The sequence below is a fragment of the Parasteatoda tepidariorum genome, chromosome 6, assembly GCF_982258835.1.
Source record: "Parasteatoda tepidariorum strain Cologne lab strain chromosome 6, Ptep-v5.0, whole genome shotgun sequence".
In the NCBI taxonomy this organism is placed as follows: domain Eukaryota; kingdom Metazoa; phylum Arthropoda; class Arachnida; order Araneae; family Theridiidae; genus Parasteatoda; species Parasteatoda tepidariorum.
The window spans coordinates 95540776-95561343 of NC_141760.1; the positions used below are offsets into that span (position 1 = coordinate 95540776).

General features: G+C 28.2%; 1 protein-coding gene across 2 annotated transcripts in view; it reads right to left on the reverse strand.

Moving 5' to 3' along the window:
• LOC107438564 (glycerophosphocholine cholinephosphodiesterase ENPP6) overlaps positions 1 to 20568 on the reverse strand; it is an 81884-nt gene that overhangs the window by 14579 nt on the left and 46737 nt on the right. For both annotated transcript variants that reach the window (XM_043047481.3, XM_071178369.2), the window contains exons 3-5: positions 20312 to 20483; positions 13905 to 14014; positions 9659 to 9820 (exon numbers count right to left, since the gene is read on the reverse strand). In XM_043047481.3, the coding sequence (XP_042903415.1) occupies positions 9659 to 9820; positions 13905 to 14014; positions 20312 to 20483 (444 nt within the window). The remainder of the gene's footprint in view (positions 1 to 9658; positions 9821 to 13904; positions 14015 to 20311; positions 20484 to 20568) is intronic.

Sequence of the window (20568 nt, forward strand, 5' to 3'; positions counted from 1 at the left end):
CGAAAGTATCTAAAATTTGTAAAAAAAAATCTCATGTAGCAAAAAAAAATGTTCCCCAGTGTAATCTACAAATGGTATTATAAGTATGTACCTTTAATAATTAAGTGCCACCATAAATATTAATGACAAATTCCTTTATTAATGCTTCTTACAAGTATTTTCTTTATAAATAGAATAAAAGCAAAGGAATAACTACATTTGAATTTCAAAAGGAAGTTTAAAGAAATTAATTAGTTGTAATAGTTTAAATTTTGAAAACTCATTTTCCATTAACCTGAGAGATTTAAGGGATAAAACCCTTTTACTTTTTTTAATAAAATAAAATTGTTTTTCATACAAATTTAACTCTCAAAGTAGTAAAATCTTTAATAACTTTTAATTAGCATTAGTTACAAAATTTTTTTAGGTTAAGAAAAATTATATAGCTTTATGATATTTGCATATTAAAGTCATACCTGTAAAATCCTGTGGTTTTAAATATTGTGATGACAAAAGTAATGCGATAAAAATTGACATTTCCTTAATTTTAGTATGATTAATTAAATTTTTTAAACAAAACTGCTTATATTCATGTTTCTAATTGAAAAAAAAAGTTTAAGATTGGAAATTTTATGTGAATTTAATTACTAAATTAAAAAGATAGGAAACTAAAGAAAAATATTGTATTATTTGATACTAAAGTTTTAATGCAATCAGTTAAACAAATAATTTTAATATAGTTAACTAACAATACATGTATGCACACATTTCAAAAAAAGTAAATACTACAAAGTTTATAAAAGACACTTTTATTGTTTTACATCTATTGTTTACTATGCATTGTTTTTCTGTGATTTTAATTTTAATGTATTAATATTTAAACTATCCACCCTGTTAGAATTTTCACTCTTAAATTACGCTAAAATAACTGGCAGCAGTCTCCCTGTCCGATTAAGATTAGGAACATTTTTACCTTTACGGTTTTGAAACCATCTACAACAGTTACGGTTAAAAAACACCCTGAATACAAAACTATACGGTTTTGTAACCATTTATGAATATTTATGAACCGCAAAAACGAGACTTAAACTGACATTGGAGCTCTGTGGGTGCTGTGTTATTTATGCGTGAATGATAGTTATTTTATCTTATAGTTCAGGGTCACCGATTGAAGAGTACAGGATGCTGGGATTCGAACCCCTGTTCAGCCGGTCACGAGACTGACCGATTATTCCTCTCAGTTACAGTATTCACCCAGATGCAAGGGACAAAATAGCTTTATAAAATGGGCCTAGTTGGCATGCTTAAATTTCTGGTTGTTTAACCGTATTACCAAAATAAAAACAATTAAGAAGCATTTTTTTCTCACACTTACCAATTTGAATATTACCTTTTTTACGGTTTTACGTTTTACGGTATTTGACTATTTTGATTGAATATGGTAAAATTACTATTAAATAAATGGCTGTCGAACTATTTTTGCAGAGAAACGTCTAACAATGTACAACATAAATGTATGAGTTACAATTTAATCTATATGTCAGGAACGTTTTAAAATATATATTTTTAAAATAAAAGCTGATTTTTAGATTTTCCAATGAGTCAAGTGAATTAAATTTTACGGTCAACAATATCAATGATACACTGGTTGACACTCCGACCCTGGAAGAGGTACAACACGCTATCAACAAGCTGAAATGTAATAAAGCGGCAGGACCAGATGATATCCCAGCTGAAATTCTAAAATATGGTGGGAGCGCTATTGTAAACAACATCTGGAAAATTGTTCTATCTAGTTGGGAGATATTACCTACTGAATGGAAGTTGAGTATTTTATGTCCAATACATAAAAAAGGGGATGTATTGGACTGTCACAACTATAGAGGAATAAGTCTGTTATGCGTTGCCTATAAGGTCTTCTCAAATATCCTATTTGAACGTCTGTCTCCCATTGTAGACAGCGTTATAGGTGACTATTAGTGTGGCTTCCGCAAAGGAAGGTCCACAGTTGAGCAAATCTTCACCCTACGACAAACTTTGGAGAAATGTAGAGAATTTGGAATAGAGACCCATCATTTATTTGTGGATTTTAAGGCGGCATATGATAGTATTAATAGGACTGAGCTATTAAGGACCCTATATGATTTTAATATTCTATCAAAATTAATCAGACTTGTAATGCTCACACTCACTGAAACCATTTCAACAGTTCGAATTCAAGGGGAACTACTTCTTTTGAAATTCATAATGGAGTTAGACAGGAGATGCATTAGCATGTCTTCTGTTCAACATAGCCTTAGAAAAAGTTATTAGAGATGCTGGCATAAATACTACAGGTACTATATTTAATAAATCAGTACAGATTTTGGCGTACGCCGATGATGTAGATATCATCGCAAGATCTAGGACAGCACTGAGTGAAAATTTTTTGGCACTGGAAAAATCAGCTAGAAAAATTAACTTAAGAGTGAATGTAGAGAAAACAAAATATATGTATTGTGGGACAAAGGAAACCATCCCTAAATTGTTTAAATAGATTCTTTTAAATTTGAATCTGTAAAAAATTTTACTTATCTAGGATCAGAAATAAACTATCAAAATGACATCAATCCTGAAATTAGAAGAAGAATAATCGCAGCCAATCGCTGCTTCTATGGTTTAAGATCATTATTGAAATCTCACGTAATAAAAAGAAAGACTAAGATCTTACTTTATAAGGTATTAATCAAGTCAGTTTTGACTTATGCTTCAGAGACATGGACTTTAACAAACAGGGAAGAAAAGTTATTAGCAACCTTCGAAAGGAAGGTCCTACGAACCATCTTTGGCCCTATACTCGATAACGACAGCTGGAGGAAAAGATATAATTTTGAAATATATAGGATCTTTGATGGCGATGATATCATTAAATCTATTAAATTAAGTAGAATGAGATGGGCCGGGCATGTAGTGAGAATGAGCCCAGAACGAACAGCATTGAGAGTCTCTAATGCAACCCCCCTCCATTAAAAGGCAAGAGGAAGGTCCAAAAAGAGATGGAAGGACTGTGTAGATGAGGATTTTGCCATCCTAAAAGTAAAGAACTGGAAAACAATTTCTGGGAGAAGGACAGAATGGGAAAAGCTTCTGAGGAAGGCCCAGGCTCAAAAGGGGCTGTCGTGCCAATTCTGATGATGATGATTTTTAGATTTGAGTGGTTAAAAAATATTTTTCTGTTTATGTAAAAGGCAAAAAAGTTTTTTTTTTATCAGATACTGATTATTTCTTTCGAGTTTATCTTAAATTGCTTTAAATAATTTTTTTTTGCTCTATACAAATATTTTATCAAACAAAACATTTAGTTCATTATATTCAAATATTCAGAAAAATATTGTCTCTTTTACCATAAAGCGAACTCATATTTAGTTTAGAAGTTTTACTTGAAATTTTTTTTCACATATAAGAATAAGATTCTTTAATTATATCTCATATTCTGTTGAAAATACATAATGCCGTAATTTTTGTTAACTATGACAATCAAAAACTTTTTAAACCACCATTTTAGTATAACTTATATTATATACATGAAGAATAATAATTTTTTACGCAACACTTTCTTATATTCATATTTTTTCAATGAAAAAAATTTAAAACACAGAATATTTAATAAATAAAATTAAAAAATAATAAATAAATAAAAAGTGTGACTTCTTCACCATAATTGAATCATTTTACTATTTAAGGTTGGATTTTTAAATATAATTCCCAATGCCTATATGAATAATTTACTTTGAAGAATAAATACTGCCAGAACTATAATGAACAATTAATTTTATTGCAAATTCTTAATATTTAACAATGGTTTATGGATAAATACATTTAAATTTACACAATCTAAATAAAACAGCAAAGTAATGAACACAAGATATTATAAATATCAGAAACATTGAAAATAAAATTTAAAATGTAGCTTTTTATCACTTTAATATAGCTTTTTAGTTGTCTCAGTTTGCTTTGAAATCGTAAATTTTTTTTTGAAAGGGATTTTTATGCTGCAAATAATTTATATAATTATATACAATTACTACATAAATAAATCTTTTTATTTCTTTTTACCCACATAGTTTCTCTAATGCAAAAAAAAATATATAAATAAATAAATTTTCCATGTTTTATAAGTTTACTCTAGATATTATAAATAGCAGAAAAGAACTAAAAAAAAACTATTTTCAAACAAAATATATCTTTTTTATGTTGCTTAAATACAGTTTTTAGCTTATTTCAGTTTGCTTTGAAAAAGTAGAAATATTTTTTAAAGAAGAATTTATGTAGCAAAATATTTATATAACTAAATACGAATATTACAAAATAATCATATTTCTTTTAATCACATAGTTTTTCAAATGCTAAAAAAATCAAATAAAAATAATTTATTCTCTATATATTTATGAATTTAATTTGGAAAATAAATTCTACCAGAATTTTATTGAGTAGTTTTATTAGAAAATTTTTATTATATAATAATGACTTACAGCTTAAGTCTATTTAAATTTGTATAATCAAAGTAAAATATCAGATGAATCTACACAAGATATTATAAATAGCAAAATATGAAAGAATATTACTTTTCAAATAAGATATTGATTAGTATCGCTTAAATATACCACTTAGTTTATTTTAGTTTGCTTTAAAAAAACATATTTTTGTTTTAAAAGGATTTACACGTAGAAAATTATTTATATAATTATATATGATTATATTACATAAAAGATAATTACATTTTCTTTTACCAGATAGTTTTTCCAAGAAAAAAAATTTAATATATATTAATTCGCAATGTTCTTTAGAATATACTTTAGAAAACCCAAAATTATACCAAACTATTAAAAAATGAAATATACAATACTAAATTATACCGGAACTTACTACCAAAATATTATTAACAGTTTTATTGAAAATTTTTAATGTTTAACAATGGTTTAGAGCTTAAATATATTTAAATTGGTATAATCTAAATAAAATATCAGAGGAATCTATACAAGATATTATAAACAGCAAAAGGAATAAAAAAAAAAGCTATTTTTCAACTAAAATACAACAACTTCAATTTTTCAACTTTTTCGCTTAAATATAGTTTTTAATTTGCTGTGGTTTATAATAATTAAAATATATTTTTTTAAAAAGAGATTTCTATGTAGCAAATGATTTATATAATTATATATAAACATTACATAAAAATAGTTATAGTTCTTCTTACCATATTTTTTCTCTAACTGAAACAAATACAGTTATTTGAGACTTCTTGATTTAGTGCTAGATACATTGCAGACATCTTTGCAGTTGTTTTCTTTAACACCATCTAAAATGTCTTTCACGCCGATATTGCTGGCCCAGTCATCGCTCACAAGAGTAGCAACAGCACGGGAGGCTCTTTTGATGTATTCAGATCCAGGAACAAGAGTATCACCAGAGGCAACTTTGCAAACAGTTTTCCTGAGGCAGTCGTCCTCTCCAATGATCATGGCAATCTCGGCAATGTTTTCCAGAACTTTCTCATAATTAATGGGAAACTCGTAACCGTTCCTGGCGGTTTCCCTGCTGCTGGTCGCTGTGGTCTGGACAACATTAGAAATGCTCCTTGCATTCCACCGGTAAAGTAATTAAGTAGAGTTGGCAAAGCAGACACTAGGATCAGCGACAAGGGAATGAGAGCAGCAACCGTGAGGGACTTTGGATCTGATGCCAGTTTCGAAAGAAATCCACCCTCTTTTTCTTCCTCGGGTTTGTTCAGAGCGGTCATCATAAGTGGATAAAAAGAAGGATCAACTTGTCCGCTTGGAAATTTGAACCCACCTTTGAAACCAGGATAGACGGGGTTGTAGTTTGGTGCGAACGGTTGGTATTTCTTTGAAGCATAACCTTTGTAGCCATTGTAGCCTCCTATGGATTGGTCATCATCAGGTCCAGATTGGTAATCCTCATCGATATCGTCACTATCGGTGTCTCCAAAGTTATTTTTAGGAGATTTGTAGGTTTTGTCATAGTTGCGCCCCTTTCTATGGATTTCAGTTTTGTTCTGATCAGGTGAATCAAGTGCTGAACTAACGCATAATAAAGCGCTTACAAAAAGAGCGATTTTCAAAATCGTTTTCATATTCGAAGCAATAGAATGTTTTGACTGCTGAAGGAAGGAAGGAAGAGAAGACTGATAGAAAGCTTAACCAGTAAAATGTTTATATACCTTAACTAACATCCTGTCTATCACATATTTTGTATAGAGTAATGTGTGTCCATGAACTCGTAGCGTGACGAAATAGTCTAAATACTGATTTATTTATTTATTGTAAATGAAAAAAAGGTGAGAAGATTACGTGTGGATGGCTTAATAAAGAAGAATACTTTACGGTTGGTCAAAGTGAGACGCGGTTTCTTTTCGATCATGACCTAGATGACAAATGAGTTCGTTGACGAAGTTGAACTTCATGTGGATTTCTTTTAGTTTGTAACATTATAGTTTAGAGCTTGAACTGTTTACCACTCTGAGAATATGATTAATCAATTATTATTCAGTTTTCAATTGCTGTAAGTAAGTTTTAATGTGTGATCATTTTCATGTGCTGATAAAAAACTTTTGCATTAAAATTTTAACTGCGATTAATGAGCTTTAGTAACTTAAGAAAATCTATAGAATTTTAAAAACTTTTCTCCGTTAATAGTAAATATTACTTTTATTTGTGTTATGATTAAATTAGTGTAATAAATAGTAATATAATATTAGTGTAGTAAATAGTATAACGCATTTGTAAGTGGTATTTCAGTGGAAAAAGTAAAGTAATCTCAAGTAGTGGAATAATAATTGCATAATTTAAATAAAAGTTAGAAGTGCTAATTACAAATAACTAGTATTAACAATATTAAGAATGTTTGTTTTGTATTGATATTTTAGGTTAGTAAAATCTTCGTAAAATATATCATTTTTATGTCATATATATATATATATATATATATATATATATATATATATATATATATATATATATATATATATATATATATATATATATATATATATATATATATATATATATATATATATATTATACTTCTCTAAATATTTTCGAATAAAATGCAATAAAGAAAGTGGTTAAAAATTGCTGAATATTTTTTGATTATCAAGTCGATTAACTGTAAGTAACGAATAAAGATTTTCAATAAGCTTAAGTGGTATTTTTTTTTCAGAATTGTTCTTTATTGTATTAAGTCAAATAAATATGAAGAGAAAATCTATATTCAGAGTTTCAAAAAGCTATTTTTAAAATTACAAAATTATAAGTCACTTGAATTAAATTAAAAAATATAAGTAGAAAATTATAATTTTAAAAAAGCACCGTATTTTAAAATTCTAATTGTGTTTTTTATTAGACAAGTTCAATGCATTTATGTGAAAAAAATTGCTTGCAAGCATTGTAGTAAAAAAAGCTAAATTGTAGTTCACTTAGTTATCGAAAGAATTAAAGTTTTAATACAAAACATTTAAAAATATTACTTCTTCAAAAAATTTATCTAAGGCAATGTACACACTTATTTCAAATAACTTATTTAGTTTTAAAATCTTCCTTACACTTCAGTTTTACTTGAATTTTGCATAATTTTCGATTTTTTTTAAAAATTTTGTTCCTAAATACCATATGCTAATTTGTATTGTTTTATTAAATTCTTTTGAAAAAAAAACTGTGTTGTCAAAAAAAATCTTGATATATTCCTGCAATCTTTATATAAACTTAAAGATTGTTTTGTCGGCAAAGTAGATTTGCATCTACCCTTAGTGTTATGTATTAGTAAACTTATTTAAATATTTTCGTTTTTAAAAAATACATAATAATTTTTTTTTACTTTGATGTAATAAAATGAGATATTTTTGCTTATTTATTAATTACAGTCATTATAGTTTAATAAATTATTATTTTAATTTTCTTGAAATCAGTTACAAAAAAATAATTTTTTAAATCATTAAAATTGAAAACTTTAAAATTAACCAAAATATCGCAGTTTATTTAATATAAATAAATTGTTTTTTATTAACTACCTCCATTAACTATTCTCTTAACTTTTAGTGTCAAAAGTAATACCATTGAAATATTTATGCAAAGTAGAAGTTATTTTTCTCGTTGAATGCAATTTCTTAAAAATTTTTTTTTTTTTACATTACGTTGAAGTACTTAGACAAAACATTTTTATACTTAAGTAACTAAAATAAATTTGTTCGTAAATGTTTTTACATTTAAAATAAGCGTGACAAATTATTGCTTGGAAAACTATTTGAACATTTTATTCGTGATTTTAAATGCTTCGAAAAATTCCTGAGCTAATGTGTTCAAGGTGTAAATATTTTTAAAGGAAACTATTTTTGATTTAGAATAGAATGAAAAATTCTCCTGAGTTGTAAATCTATGATTATGGAAATTCTATACAGAAGTCTAGGTGAAATTTTGAATAATAAATTCTTTATAAAATTTCAGCTTGACGTCTGATGAAGTGGCGCTTCATAACTTTTAGTTCTTTTCAGGAATATGATTTGAATAACGTATTGTGTTCCTGAATTTAAAATATATAAAATATTTCAAGAAATTGGAATTGGATTCTAAAGTTAACGAAAAGAGTCAGGATGTATTTTAAATTTTTAATTCTGAAGAGGAAATGAGCAAAAACATAAAATAATTTTCAGTGGGAAAAAGAAACATTTTTACGTATGTTTTATTTCCATTGATGTTTCTCATAACTTTTACTTTAGTGCAATAAAATTAAAATGGAAATATTTTGAAGAAAATACAATGTATGATCTTGACATTTATAAATATATATATTTTTTTAAAAAATAATTAGAGATTGTATTATCATTTTCTCATACCAAACGAAAGATAGATAAAGAAAATTTTAAGAAAATAAAATATATAATGTCCTTCAAATGGGAATATTTCTTGAAGATTAATTTAAATAACTCTATAGTTTTCTTCTCATACTAAATATCATCATTTGCTTTATGAGAGCAATATTAATGAGCTAAGGGTGATTTTTAAAAAATACGAAGCACAATTTCTTCAAATGTGACTATTTTTTAAGATAATTTAATATAATTTATTTATAAGATAATTTAATTTTAAATTTTAAAGATTAACTTAGGTAATTGAAGATGAAGAAAGATTGGAGAAATAAGATAGTTTTAGAAAAACAAGATGTATTTCGTCAAAAGTGATTTCTTTTTAGATTAATTTTAGTTGTTTTGTAAAAAAAATTTTTCCCCAAGCATTCATATTTAATAGAAGAAAAAAACAAAAGCACTTCGAAATTTAATAAATAATATTTTAAGAAGATGGCAGATATAAGCGACAAGACAGGTTTGATAGCGTTGGGAAACAGAGAGGAGTTGAAAGACAGTTATTAGAGACACCTTCAAGTTTGAATCTCCAATTAAACTTATTTTCATGTTTATTACACCTATCTTTCTCTACAGCAATCGATTGGATTTCCATAGCGATTCTCGATGGAATAATAATTCAGGACCTCTAATGTGCATACATTTTTGCTTTCATATTCGATGAAGATTTTTATCGTACATATTAAGGGTGGTTTTTACGGAACACCCTGCATGCAATTGTCAAAATGACTATGTATTGACCAAACTATGAAAAAGTACACTTACTTTCATTATCTTGCCTTCACACGGTAATATCATACTATTAGCACCATAATATACCATGTATTTTATATCTGAAATATTTATCAATAGTTGGAGATTGATGACTGTTAATTCTCTGGAATCTGTTGAAGTCATACCATGATCAGACAACACTACTAAATTAACCTTAAAAGAGAAAATCGAAAATTTTTAATTAATTTAAAAGATTATACAGCTCTTGAAAATTTAGAAAATATATTTATTTATTCATTTTTGAACCTTAAGAGACTATACAACAAACATCTGTGAAATATTAAGATCGAATTTGATATACCTTTACTTTCCACAAACCCTTCCTCCAAAATATATAAGCGTCAGAGGCATCTCTGTTTTTGGACAAAATAAATACCTCTTTGGAAGATTCTCCCAGTTTATGCATGGCACCGCCGCTAAGTGCCTTGGATTGTCCCTAGAGTAATGATGTCCCACATTTGCCCCAACTGTCTTATCTAGACTAGTCACATAGGACTGATCACATATAACAATGCCAATTGTCAATGCTCAGTCATCACGTTTCTGTCTCCAATCATAGAGTATATTAGGGCCTCTGTGGGACAATTAATGGATGAGGGAAAGACTGTTTGCATTTTGCTGTTGTAAGGCCCAAATGCCTTATCCAGACTTAGGAATAGTCAACATATTAGCCAACATATATTTCAATGCCAATTGTCAGTGTTCAGACATCGCGTTTCCTTCTGGTTTCATTGATTATATTGGTACATCTATGGGGCAAATATTGAATGAGGTAAAGACAGTTTGCAACTTGTTTGTTGTTGTAAGGCTCGAATGCCTTATACAGACTTAGGACTGGTCACATATGAAACTATAAATGGCAATGCAACTGTCACTGCTCAGCCATCGCGTTTCTACCTCGTTTCATTGACTATATTGGTGCCTCTTTGGGGCAACTATTGAAAGATGGAAAGACTGTTTGCAACTTGTTGCTATTTAGCGCTCTTTCAGACTTGGTTTAGGAATGTAAACCTAAGAGATACAACAACATATGCTGCTCAGCATCCGTCTTGTAGCATTCAAGAGCAAGATATACCATAATTAATTTTAGAAACGTTTCTGCAAACAAATAATATACTAATGATATAGCAATTTTTCCTTTTTATTGTTTATTAAAAGTTATATAATAAAATCTCAAAAAATTTTTGAACTTCATGGTGCACTATTCCTATAATAACGCAACTTTTAATCAAATAATTTCACGGAAATGTAATAGTTAAATTTTAAAAAAAACTGATATATTTATTTTTAAAAGTTTCAAAATCTTGATTTGGGAATTGCTTTTTCAAAAACCAAACTCGAACTTAGCCTTAAAGAATATAGATATTTTTGTCTTAATAATGCAGGTAAAAATTAAAAACCTAAGATTCAAACTACAACTAAGTAAACATTAAACGCATAGAAGAAGGTATAAAATACCTAAAATAACAATGAAATGGATTAATAGTTAGATAAAATGTTAAATAAGACAAACTAAATAAAATAATTTTTCACAGAAACAAACTTTAAATTAAATTCCCCAAGGAAGTAAAAAGCAAGAAAAACATTTAACAGTTTTAAAAAGAGCATAATTAATGAAGAAACAGATAAAAAAAAGTATGTACATGTACGATAAACGTATTGTCTAAATTGTAAGATCAAAGATCAAAGCTCCCGTAAGAGTCTCATCCAATGTATAAAATAAAAGCTTATACAAGATTAATTCTGTTTAGTAAAAACACTCTTTGTTGTGTTTTGACTTCGTAGAAATTTAATACCCTTGACTTTTATTAATAATAGATTTACGAGGAAAATCATTTGGCTTAATAACCTCTTGAGGTTCGCCCGCTTCTGGTAAACGCGAATCCTTCTACCCAAATGCCCCCGTGGCCTTACCTTCGATTTTATTTGCACTAAATTTAAACTTGTCAATTCGACTTGAGTACGCATTGTTATTTCACACAAGTAGAGCAGATTCTAAGAATACTCTTGCACTGCTATACATATTAGTTATATGTCACATGACTAATTAGTTTATCGCACCGTTTATTTCTCTCTTTAAATCCTTTAGTAATGATTCATTTTAGTAGTTACTTCCTATTTAAATCCTTATAAGTAATGCACATTTATTTGTCTCATTAAATCTACAGTTAACCCAATCTATTCGTTTTTAAAGGTCTTACTGTCGATTTCTTTTAAATAAAATCTCTTATAAATATTTTTTGATCAGACGTAAACCTAGAAGAGTTTGCTTGTAGTTAAAAAAAATAACACAAAATAAAAATATTGCATTTTTTTCCGTTAAAATATCCCTTTACATCCAAGTCAAAATTCTTGATGGTCCTATCAAAAAAAAAATTGATGGTTTATTTTGGTTTCAGTGCGATTCATGATGGTCTGACATCATTTGATGGTCAAAATCATATCGACATTTTCCGTTATGCGTTAATGGTATTAGATATGCCAACAAAATTCCATCATTCCATGATGGAATACACTACTTTAATACCGTCAGGAGAAGTTTGATTCTCATGCACCAAAAATCCATGAAGATCCGTGATGGTCCATGATGGTTTCAACTATAGGCTTCCATGATGGTTTAATTGGAATTTTTGTTGATTCTCAGGAATATACCTTCAAAAAAAATTTTTTTTAATGTTGGCCTCTCATAAATCAGTCCGAATTCCTACGTTGGGGAGATGGTGGTTCATGATCGTTCCAACATTTGAGTTCTAAGAAACTATGATGGAATTTCAAGATGGTTCATATTGGTACTACAATGCATTTCCATGATCGTTTAATAATAATTCTTGTTGGTTCAGTAGGTATAAACAAATATTAAATTATTAATAAATGTCTGTTCGCAGTTTTATTTATACGCTGTTCACAACTATAAAATAATTTATGAAGGGCAATTATAAAAAAAAAAGATAAAAAGATTGGAAATGTGAAGTTACATTGCGTAACACAGAACTAAAACGTAAGTGCAGAAACAAGAATTTCAACTAATTAGTATTAATCTGTTTGTCTTTAGAGTAATAAACGGATAAAATTACAAACATATTAAGGGGATTCGAGTGTCCTCTTCCAGTCAGTTTAGAAATTTTCTAAAAAAACTACTCAACTTTTAAAAAACCTTTTTGTTGTTGTTTGAACTACTTTTTTAGAATATTTAAACAAGCGAGGGTGGGTGGAAATTCGAAAAGTTTGATTTTAGAAGTTTAAGTATATAATTTTAAATTTGTATCAAAAGTTGGCATTAAAAGTAAATAAATAAAATCAAAAAATTTAGTTCAAACATGAATCATAACACGAGGTTTAAAATTAAATCGTCTTTGAAAATCGCTACAAAATTTAATAATAAAAAACTATTCGCAGCATAAAATAGACGAAATACCCGTTACCATACACCGTTTCATACAAATTATAATAAATGCATTAGAAATTTCCAAAGTATACATTGTTTAATCTTTTTACAACGAGCATGTTTAAATGCAAGTTTTTTAATAAAATATACAGAATTCTATATCGTGAAGAAAAAATGAAATAAACTATAAATGGTATTATATCTTCGACGAATTCAAACTTTGTAGAACTTTTATTGCTTTTAAAGCCGTAAAATATGTTCCCAAAGGTAACTCATAATATTATTACCAGGCATTTATTTCAAATACTATACACGTTTAAATACAGTTCCTGAAAGATTTAAAATGCGAAAAACATTCTTATAGATATAAAAAAAGAACTATATTTCACATGTAACATCTTTTGAGTTATGTCTCAAACTTAAGAAAAGTATATAATCGGAATTATGGTTAAAACTTTTAAAAGAAAACTATTCACGGATAGAGCAGATTTATTTAAACTATTCCGATACAAACTAAGCAGATAATTTTCTGAAAATATATCTTTCTTTTCAACAAAATCCTTTTTGAAGGAGCTGTGGGTATTTTTCAAAGTGCAGAATCAGCTCTCGATAGATTAGGGGTTACGGATACGGAGAGCCCTCCCTTTTTTGCAAAGTATCTTCAAAAGGACTTATAAACATCCGCTTGCAGAAATCTGATTTAAAACATGGACCTATTTTTTTAAATGTCGAAAGCGCAACAGATCCATATTTACTCTTAAAAAAAAAAAAAAGAAAGAAAGAAACGGATCTGTTATATACTTGCACAAAAATGTTCTTGAAGTTTCTTAGATGTAGCGTTTTATAACTTACCTTATCATCTATTTTCCTTCTCGTCATTTCATGTTGCAAGACATCCAGTATGCTGTCAATAGTTTTTACAGCTTGTCTGAGCTCAAAAGAATCTGGTCCGAATTTATGCCCTGAAAATCATTAATTCGTGTTATCAGTCATGCATATAAATTATTAAATATTTGAATTTAATTGATATATAAATTTTACGGGTTGCTCCGTAAGAATTTTTTCAGGCTTTAAAATAGGCAAAGAAAAAAAATGCCGACCGTCCCGTGTAGAGGACAGGGAACTGTCCTTGCACCAGAGAGGTCCTGGGTTCGAATCCCAGGCAAGGCATGTATGCTTCTTTCTCTCTCTCTCTCTCTCTCTGTGTTCTATGCCCTTTCTCCTTTGTGTGTGAATGTACCCGCCCTATAAACGGGTTGTGGTTGTGTGAATGGCGTGGTAGAAGTCGAATTCCTGGCCATAGATGGCGCCACTGAAAAACAGGAACAATCGCACCCCCACTGCCTGAACAGGCATACGACAAAAAAAAATTGGCAAAATGTTTAAATATTAAAGAAAAATATTATGCTTTTTTTAAATCACCCGTTTGGCAAGTTTTCCTCTTATATAAAAAATTATCAAAATCAATGAACAATTCTCGATTTTTGCAAATTTTTCTGAGCCCGCATATTTAAATTTGGAGTAAATTTTTAAATATTTTAAAATTAAGCTACAAACGCTTTTCATTTTCACCAAAGTTTTGTTTTTCTTCATAATGACGTTTTGCTCTATTTTCGGTACAAGCAAGCATGGGGCGTTGGCCCAAGATAGGCTTAACTTGACCTAAGAGTAATATGCATTTGTTGCAAATTCTATGGCTAAGAAATAGAATAAAGTAGAAATAATTCCTAAGAAATAAATTTATTTTTTATCATGATATATATTATTACCAAGCAATATACTTATAATATAATATAAGTTAAACATTACACCCTCCTCTCAATTACAAAACTTTACAATTTAAAGAGCAGTGTTTTGGGCGATTCTTGTATGATTATCAATTTAAAAAGCAAATTGCTATAAAATTAAGTGAATTCAGTTCCTTGAGTCATGTTATTTTTCCATGAGGAAAAAAAGAGATTTTCTTTGCTTTTAACCCTATGAACGGATTTTCTCTCAATAATTAGAATGTGCTGCTAATAACGAGAACTTCTTCTAAACGAAATTATTGTTTTTTAGTAGAAATAACAATTCACAAACAATAACTCATTGAAAACTCACAAAAAAGCATAATAGCAAATTAAATTGTTTTTATGCTATTGTTTCGGTTTTGGCATGAAGATAACTATTTTAAATTGTTTAAAAAACATGCCCGTAAATTTAGTGTAAGCTATGGAAAATCAATCATGTGAATTTACTCAACGAATACTGCGAAAATTCAATAATCTTAGTAATACTTTTATAAAACCTTACTTTGGAAAAACATTTTCCTGAATAAAATTTATATATTTGTTTATATAAAATGATTTTTTTTTTTGCCAAAGAATGCATTTAATGGAAAAACATTAATGTTTCAACTGCAAAATTATTCTTCATTTAAAATACCTAAAAGACACTAAATGCTTGTTTTAACGGCATATATTTAAGCCAGTCTTTTAAATAATGTCTAAAAGTATTCTTAACGCTATTTTTCTTGTTCAAAGTTTAAGAAAATACATTCATGCACACACGCTTCGGAAATACTACCCTTAAATAAAGTCACCTTCCAATACTCATTATCATGTTACAGTCATATCTATTTCAATGAAAATCTAAAATATTTTACGATTTCGTAAGATTTTCGGTTAAGTCTCATAGTAGGAAGATGCATAATATTTAACGTTCTGTTAGTCAATTATGCAGATTCGTAATTAACTGTTCCTTGGGCTTAACGAATTCATGAGACATTTTGTGTTTCCATATTCACTCGGAAAGGAATGTATCAATGTTCTTAGAAAGTATGATACTTTCTTTGAATCTTTTATATTCTAATTTTAAGAACGCTTGTACTGGTTAGTTTTCTTGTGTGCTACACCCTACACTGCAAGAATTTTAATTCTAAATTGACGGTAAAATGATCTCAGTCTGTGAATCCAATAAACATTAAGATAAAGAGCATATTTGCCATTACGATTTTGAAATCGTTTACAACTAGTATGGGTGTTCACCATAAGTACAAAACTATACGGTTTTTTAACCAATTGCAATTAGCATGGTTTCAAAACCTTAAAAAAAGAAATTTAACTGGACATTGGAGATAGCCTTTTCGTTAGGTTGCTCACATTGGAGTAAGGCTGTGGCTGAGTTGTGTTTTATCAAATAACCCGTGGAATGTGGGTTTAATTAGTTTATTTGGCTGTTTCACCTATCGTAAGAGATGGGAAATACAAAACTTTTTTGTATTAATCCCTTAACCATCGGTTAGTTTTCAAGAAAACGTTCATAAAAATGCCTATTTTTTTAATACTTGAAAATTGATTAGTGCTGACATCTAGTTTAAAATTAACTATCTACAATTACCTTAAAAATATCCCGGTACTGCCATCTGGTGTGTAAAATTAGAAATAAAATGTTTTCCGAACAAAAGAAATGAATTAGTTTTGTTCTTAATGGCGCGTTACTACTGGACACTCCAGCCCGTCAATATCACGGGAGGCCGTGCGTCTATGTGTGACCGAGAGTATGGTATTCTAATGGTCTGGAGATCACTAAGAGTCGGGAAAGAAGGAAGTCGGGGAGTGCAGGACACTGGATACTCTTCATATGTCGAAGGGGATGGAAGAAATATTGTGGTCTCGACTATGGGATTCGAACCCCCGTTTTCTCAGTCATGAGTTTGACAGATTAGCCCTCTCGGCTACAATATGTTGCCAGCTGCAACGAACTAAGTGGCTTCATTAGGTGGGTCTAGTTGATGCGATAAAATTCTAGTTGTATTATGTGGAAATATTGCATCATGTGATAACAGTTTTTCTCTCAATTAGCAGTTTGAATACCATCATAGTGGCTATTAGACTGTTTTTTTAATATGGAGAAACAACAATTAAATAAGTTGTTATTTAACAATTTTTTTCGAGAAATTTTTGACAATGTATTGCACTAGGATGTTAATTTTTAAGGAATGAAATAGTTTAATTAAAGGAATTATAATTGTTTAAATCGTTTGAGTTTTTTACTGTTTATTCTTTCTGGTTTATTGCTCTACATTATTTTGAAAAACAGCTAAAAGTAAGACGATGAAGAAATGAATAAACTATTTTTTTTATGCTAGCAAAACATCTGTATGTAATTTATCTATTTTTACTTGATTTTATAGAGTTGTTATTTTGTGTTCTTCATATCCCGTTCCTATGTTGGGTTTAGAGCTGTTGATATAATCATTATGTCAAGAACTAATTTTATATTACGTTAGTTGATAACAGAGCAAAAAATATATTCAAAATCTGTAAAGCGTAAAAAATGTTTTTTTTTATTGACTAAATATAAGGACATATGTGCGTGTATGAAGGTATTTTGGAAATGTAATTTCAAACCACGATCAATTAAATATCATTTTGACGGATTGCTTATAAGTTGCCTTTCTTAAAAAAATAATGGAACACTTTCAAAGAAAAAAAATGCTATTTCAACACATAGTGTAACAATTTAGGAAATCGGGCTTTCTATAGAAATTACTTTTAATCATACCTTTCCTTAAAATTCTTTAAATTCCTGTACGAACCAAATGTATCCTTTTTTTTATTTTTAATTACATTTAAAAAAAATCCTTTTTATAAAGTTTTACATTTATTAAATTATTTATTGATTAGTTTAGATGTATTCAACAAATATTTTAGGAAATGCAACTATGTATAAAGTTATTTCTTTCCTTACTTTTACATGGTTTTCGATTTTGATAGTTGTAAGAATTTTTTCATAGCACATCTCATTTTCACTTTCTCTTTTATTTTCATTTTATTTAACTTTCACAACAAAAGGTAAAATTTCGAAGCCAGAACTTTAAATTTTTCGGTTGTTAATACGGCACTTAAAATTATTGTAGAAATATTCATAGAAATTTAGGACCATTAATTGCTTCAAAAAGCGACAAGAAAATGATGTTTGTATTGTTTAGCAAAACCAATAATAAATATAAAACATTATGTATATATATATATATATATATATATATATATATATATATATATATATATATATATATATATATATATATATATATATATATATATATATATATATATATATATATATATATATATATATATATATATATATATATATATATATATATATATATATATATATATATATATATATATATGAAAGGGTAGCAGTCATGGTGAGTGATGTTAGGCCACGCAGATAGCAGTTGGAAGGCAAAAAATATTTTATTAGCTTCACATAGTATATTTAAGACATTTTCTAGCAAAGGCGGAGCTCAAAATCGCACTCAAAAACTGTGTGCTTAAGTTTTTATCTTAGGGAAAGTAGCAAAGGAATTTCCCTCTATTTTGTTATATTTGAGGGGAAAAGGGAAGTGATAAGGATTACTATTGGTTTATGAAAGAAATCTAGCGTTTCCCACACAGAGCATAGGGAGATATGTCCTGCTCTTAATTAAATGCATAGTTGAGCCAAAAATAGATTTAAGAACAGGATGTGGCTTTTGAAAGTGTGAGAAAGAATTTGGAATAGAATAATTAATTAGGAATAAAGTAGGAGTTGTTTCATAGCAAAGAAACTAACATAAAAAGATTAATAAAAGCTTTTTATGTTACATATATATATATATATATATATATATATATATATATATATATATATATATATATATATATATATATATATATATATATATATATATATATATATATATATATATATATATATATATATATATATATATATATATATATATATATATATATATTAAGCGCAATAAATGAAACTTATTGTTTTTCTTAACTTTCTTCGTGTTCGTGTTTTCTTGTATTTATATTATATATATTATTTCAAGTGATAGGAAATCCTTTTACTAAGACTCATAAATTGTTTGGATTGATTTGAAACTTGACACAAATGAAAGGGATTTTCTCAGAAATATTCTCTATAAAACATCTCTATCTTAAGATATTTCTATATACCTTATAATAACTCTTTATTTGTTTTATTCTTCGTATTTCTTTTTTCTTTAATTTTCATTTATTCGCATTACTCTAATTGGAACAAAAAAATCTATACACTTTAAAAATTAACCAAACTCAACATCAGGAGTCGGATTTTGGGTTGGCATAAATTGATCAAATTAGATAATTCATTTTTCAAAAAGTAATTAATATACTAAAGAGTAAACTGTCAAAACGTTTTTATCCTTATACGTATTTTGGAATTAGTTATTTGTGAATTTAACCGATACTCAAAAAAATTAGTTAATAGCTTATAAAGGAGAATTATTTGATTTAAAGTTAACAATATTAACTTCATACTATATATTGAAGAAAAAACTTTGATTTGAAATTTTATAGTCTGGCGTAACTACCACTATGATTGTCAAATATCAATTCACTAGTATATAAGACATGTTAACTTGATTCCGTCTTGAGGTACCTTTTGATAGATGAAAGGTTGACATAGTCGATAATAATATCTCCACATTGGTGACTCGGACGTGTAATTTTAATTGCAAATTTAAATAGATATTTAATATTCTTAGTGGTAGTTACGGCACATTGCTACGGAATTTCCAACTGCTACGGAATTTCCGTAGTTTCCGAAATCTTCTTTTCAGACGGTAGCAAAATTAATGTCTTAATATTTAAAATAAATTAATTTTAGCGTAACTTGTCCACTATTACTTATAAAAGTGCAGGCCATATGGCTAGATTCTTAAGTTCTGATAAAAGTTTTATGAGATATCCATTTGTTTTAAAAATTTCTACTTTGGTTCGCTACCACTAGAAAGAATTATTTTCAAAATCCTCATAAGTTGGAGGGTATGCATCCCTTCCAGAATTTTACGTGTGATAGAATTTTATGAACGTATACCACTAGTTGATTACTGCTGTTAGTTTATTTATTTATTTTTTCGTTCATTATTTATTGTTTGTTTATTGACCGGGAGAATTGTATTTACTTCATGGGATTTATGAGCGCTATTTTATGAGCAAATCAACTGCTTAATATGGACCATCCATTGATGTTGGCGGGTTTATATCACGTCCGAAGGTTTCCAATATGAGGATATAATTATAGACCATGTCAGACTTTATCTATCAAAAGGTATCTCAAGATGGAATCAAGTTAACATGTCTTATATACTAGAGAATCGATATTTAATAATCTTAGTGGTAGTAACGCCAAACAGTACTAACAATTTTAGAAAAATAGAATAGAAATAGTACCAGTGAAATCCACTAACTCGTAATAGATTTGAGCTAACTGTATTTCATTACTCTCCAACAGCTGTAAAGCGTTCATCAAGGCTTCTTTTGTATCTTCATTTACATTAGGCCATGCAAACCCAACATATTTATATTTTTTACACAAAGATGGTTTGTGTCCTCGAATTTTGACCTGCAAATAAAACGACACATTCTTTTGAAGTACATATAAGAGAAAAAAACATCGTAGTAATTATATATAAAATCAATGAAATCGT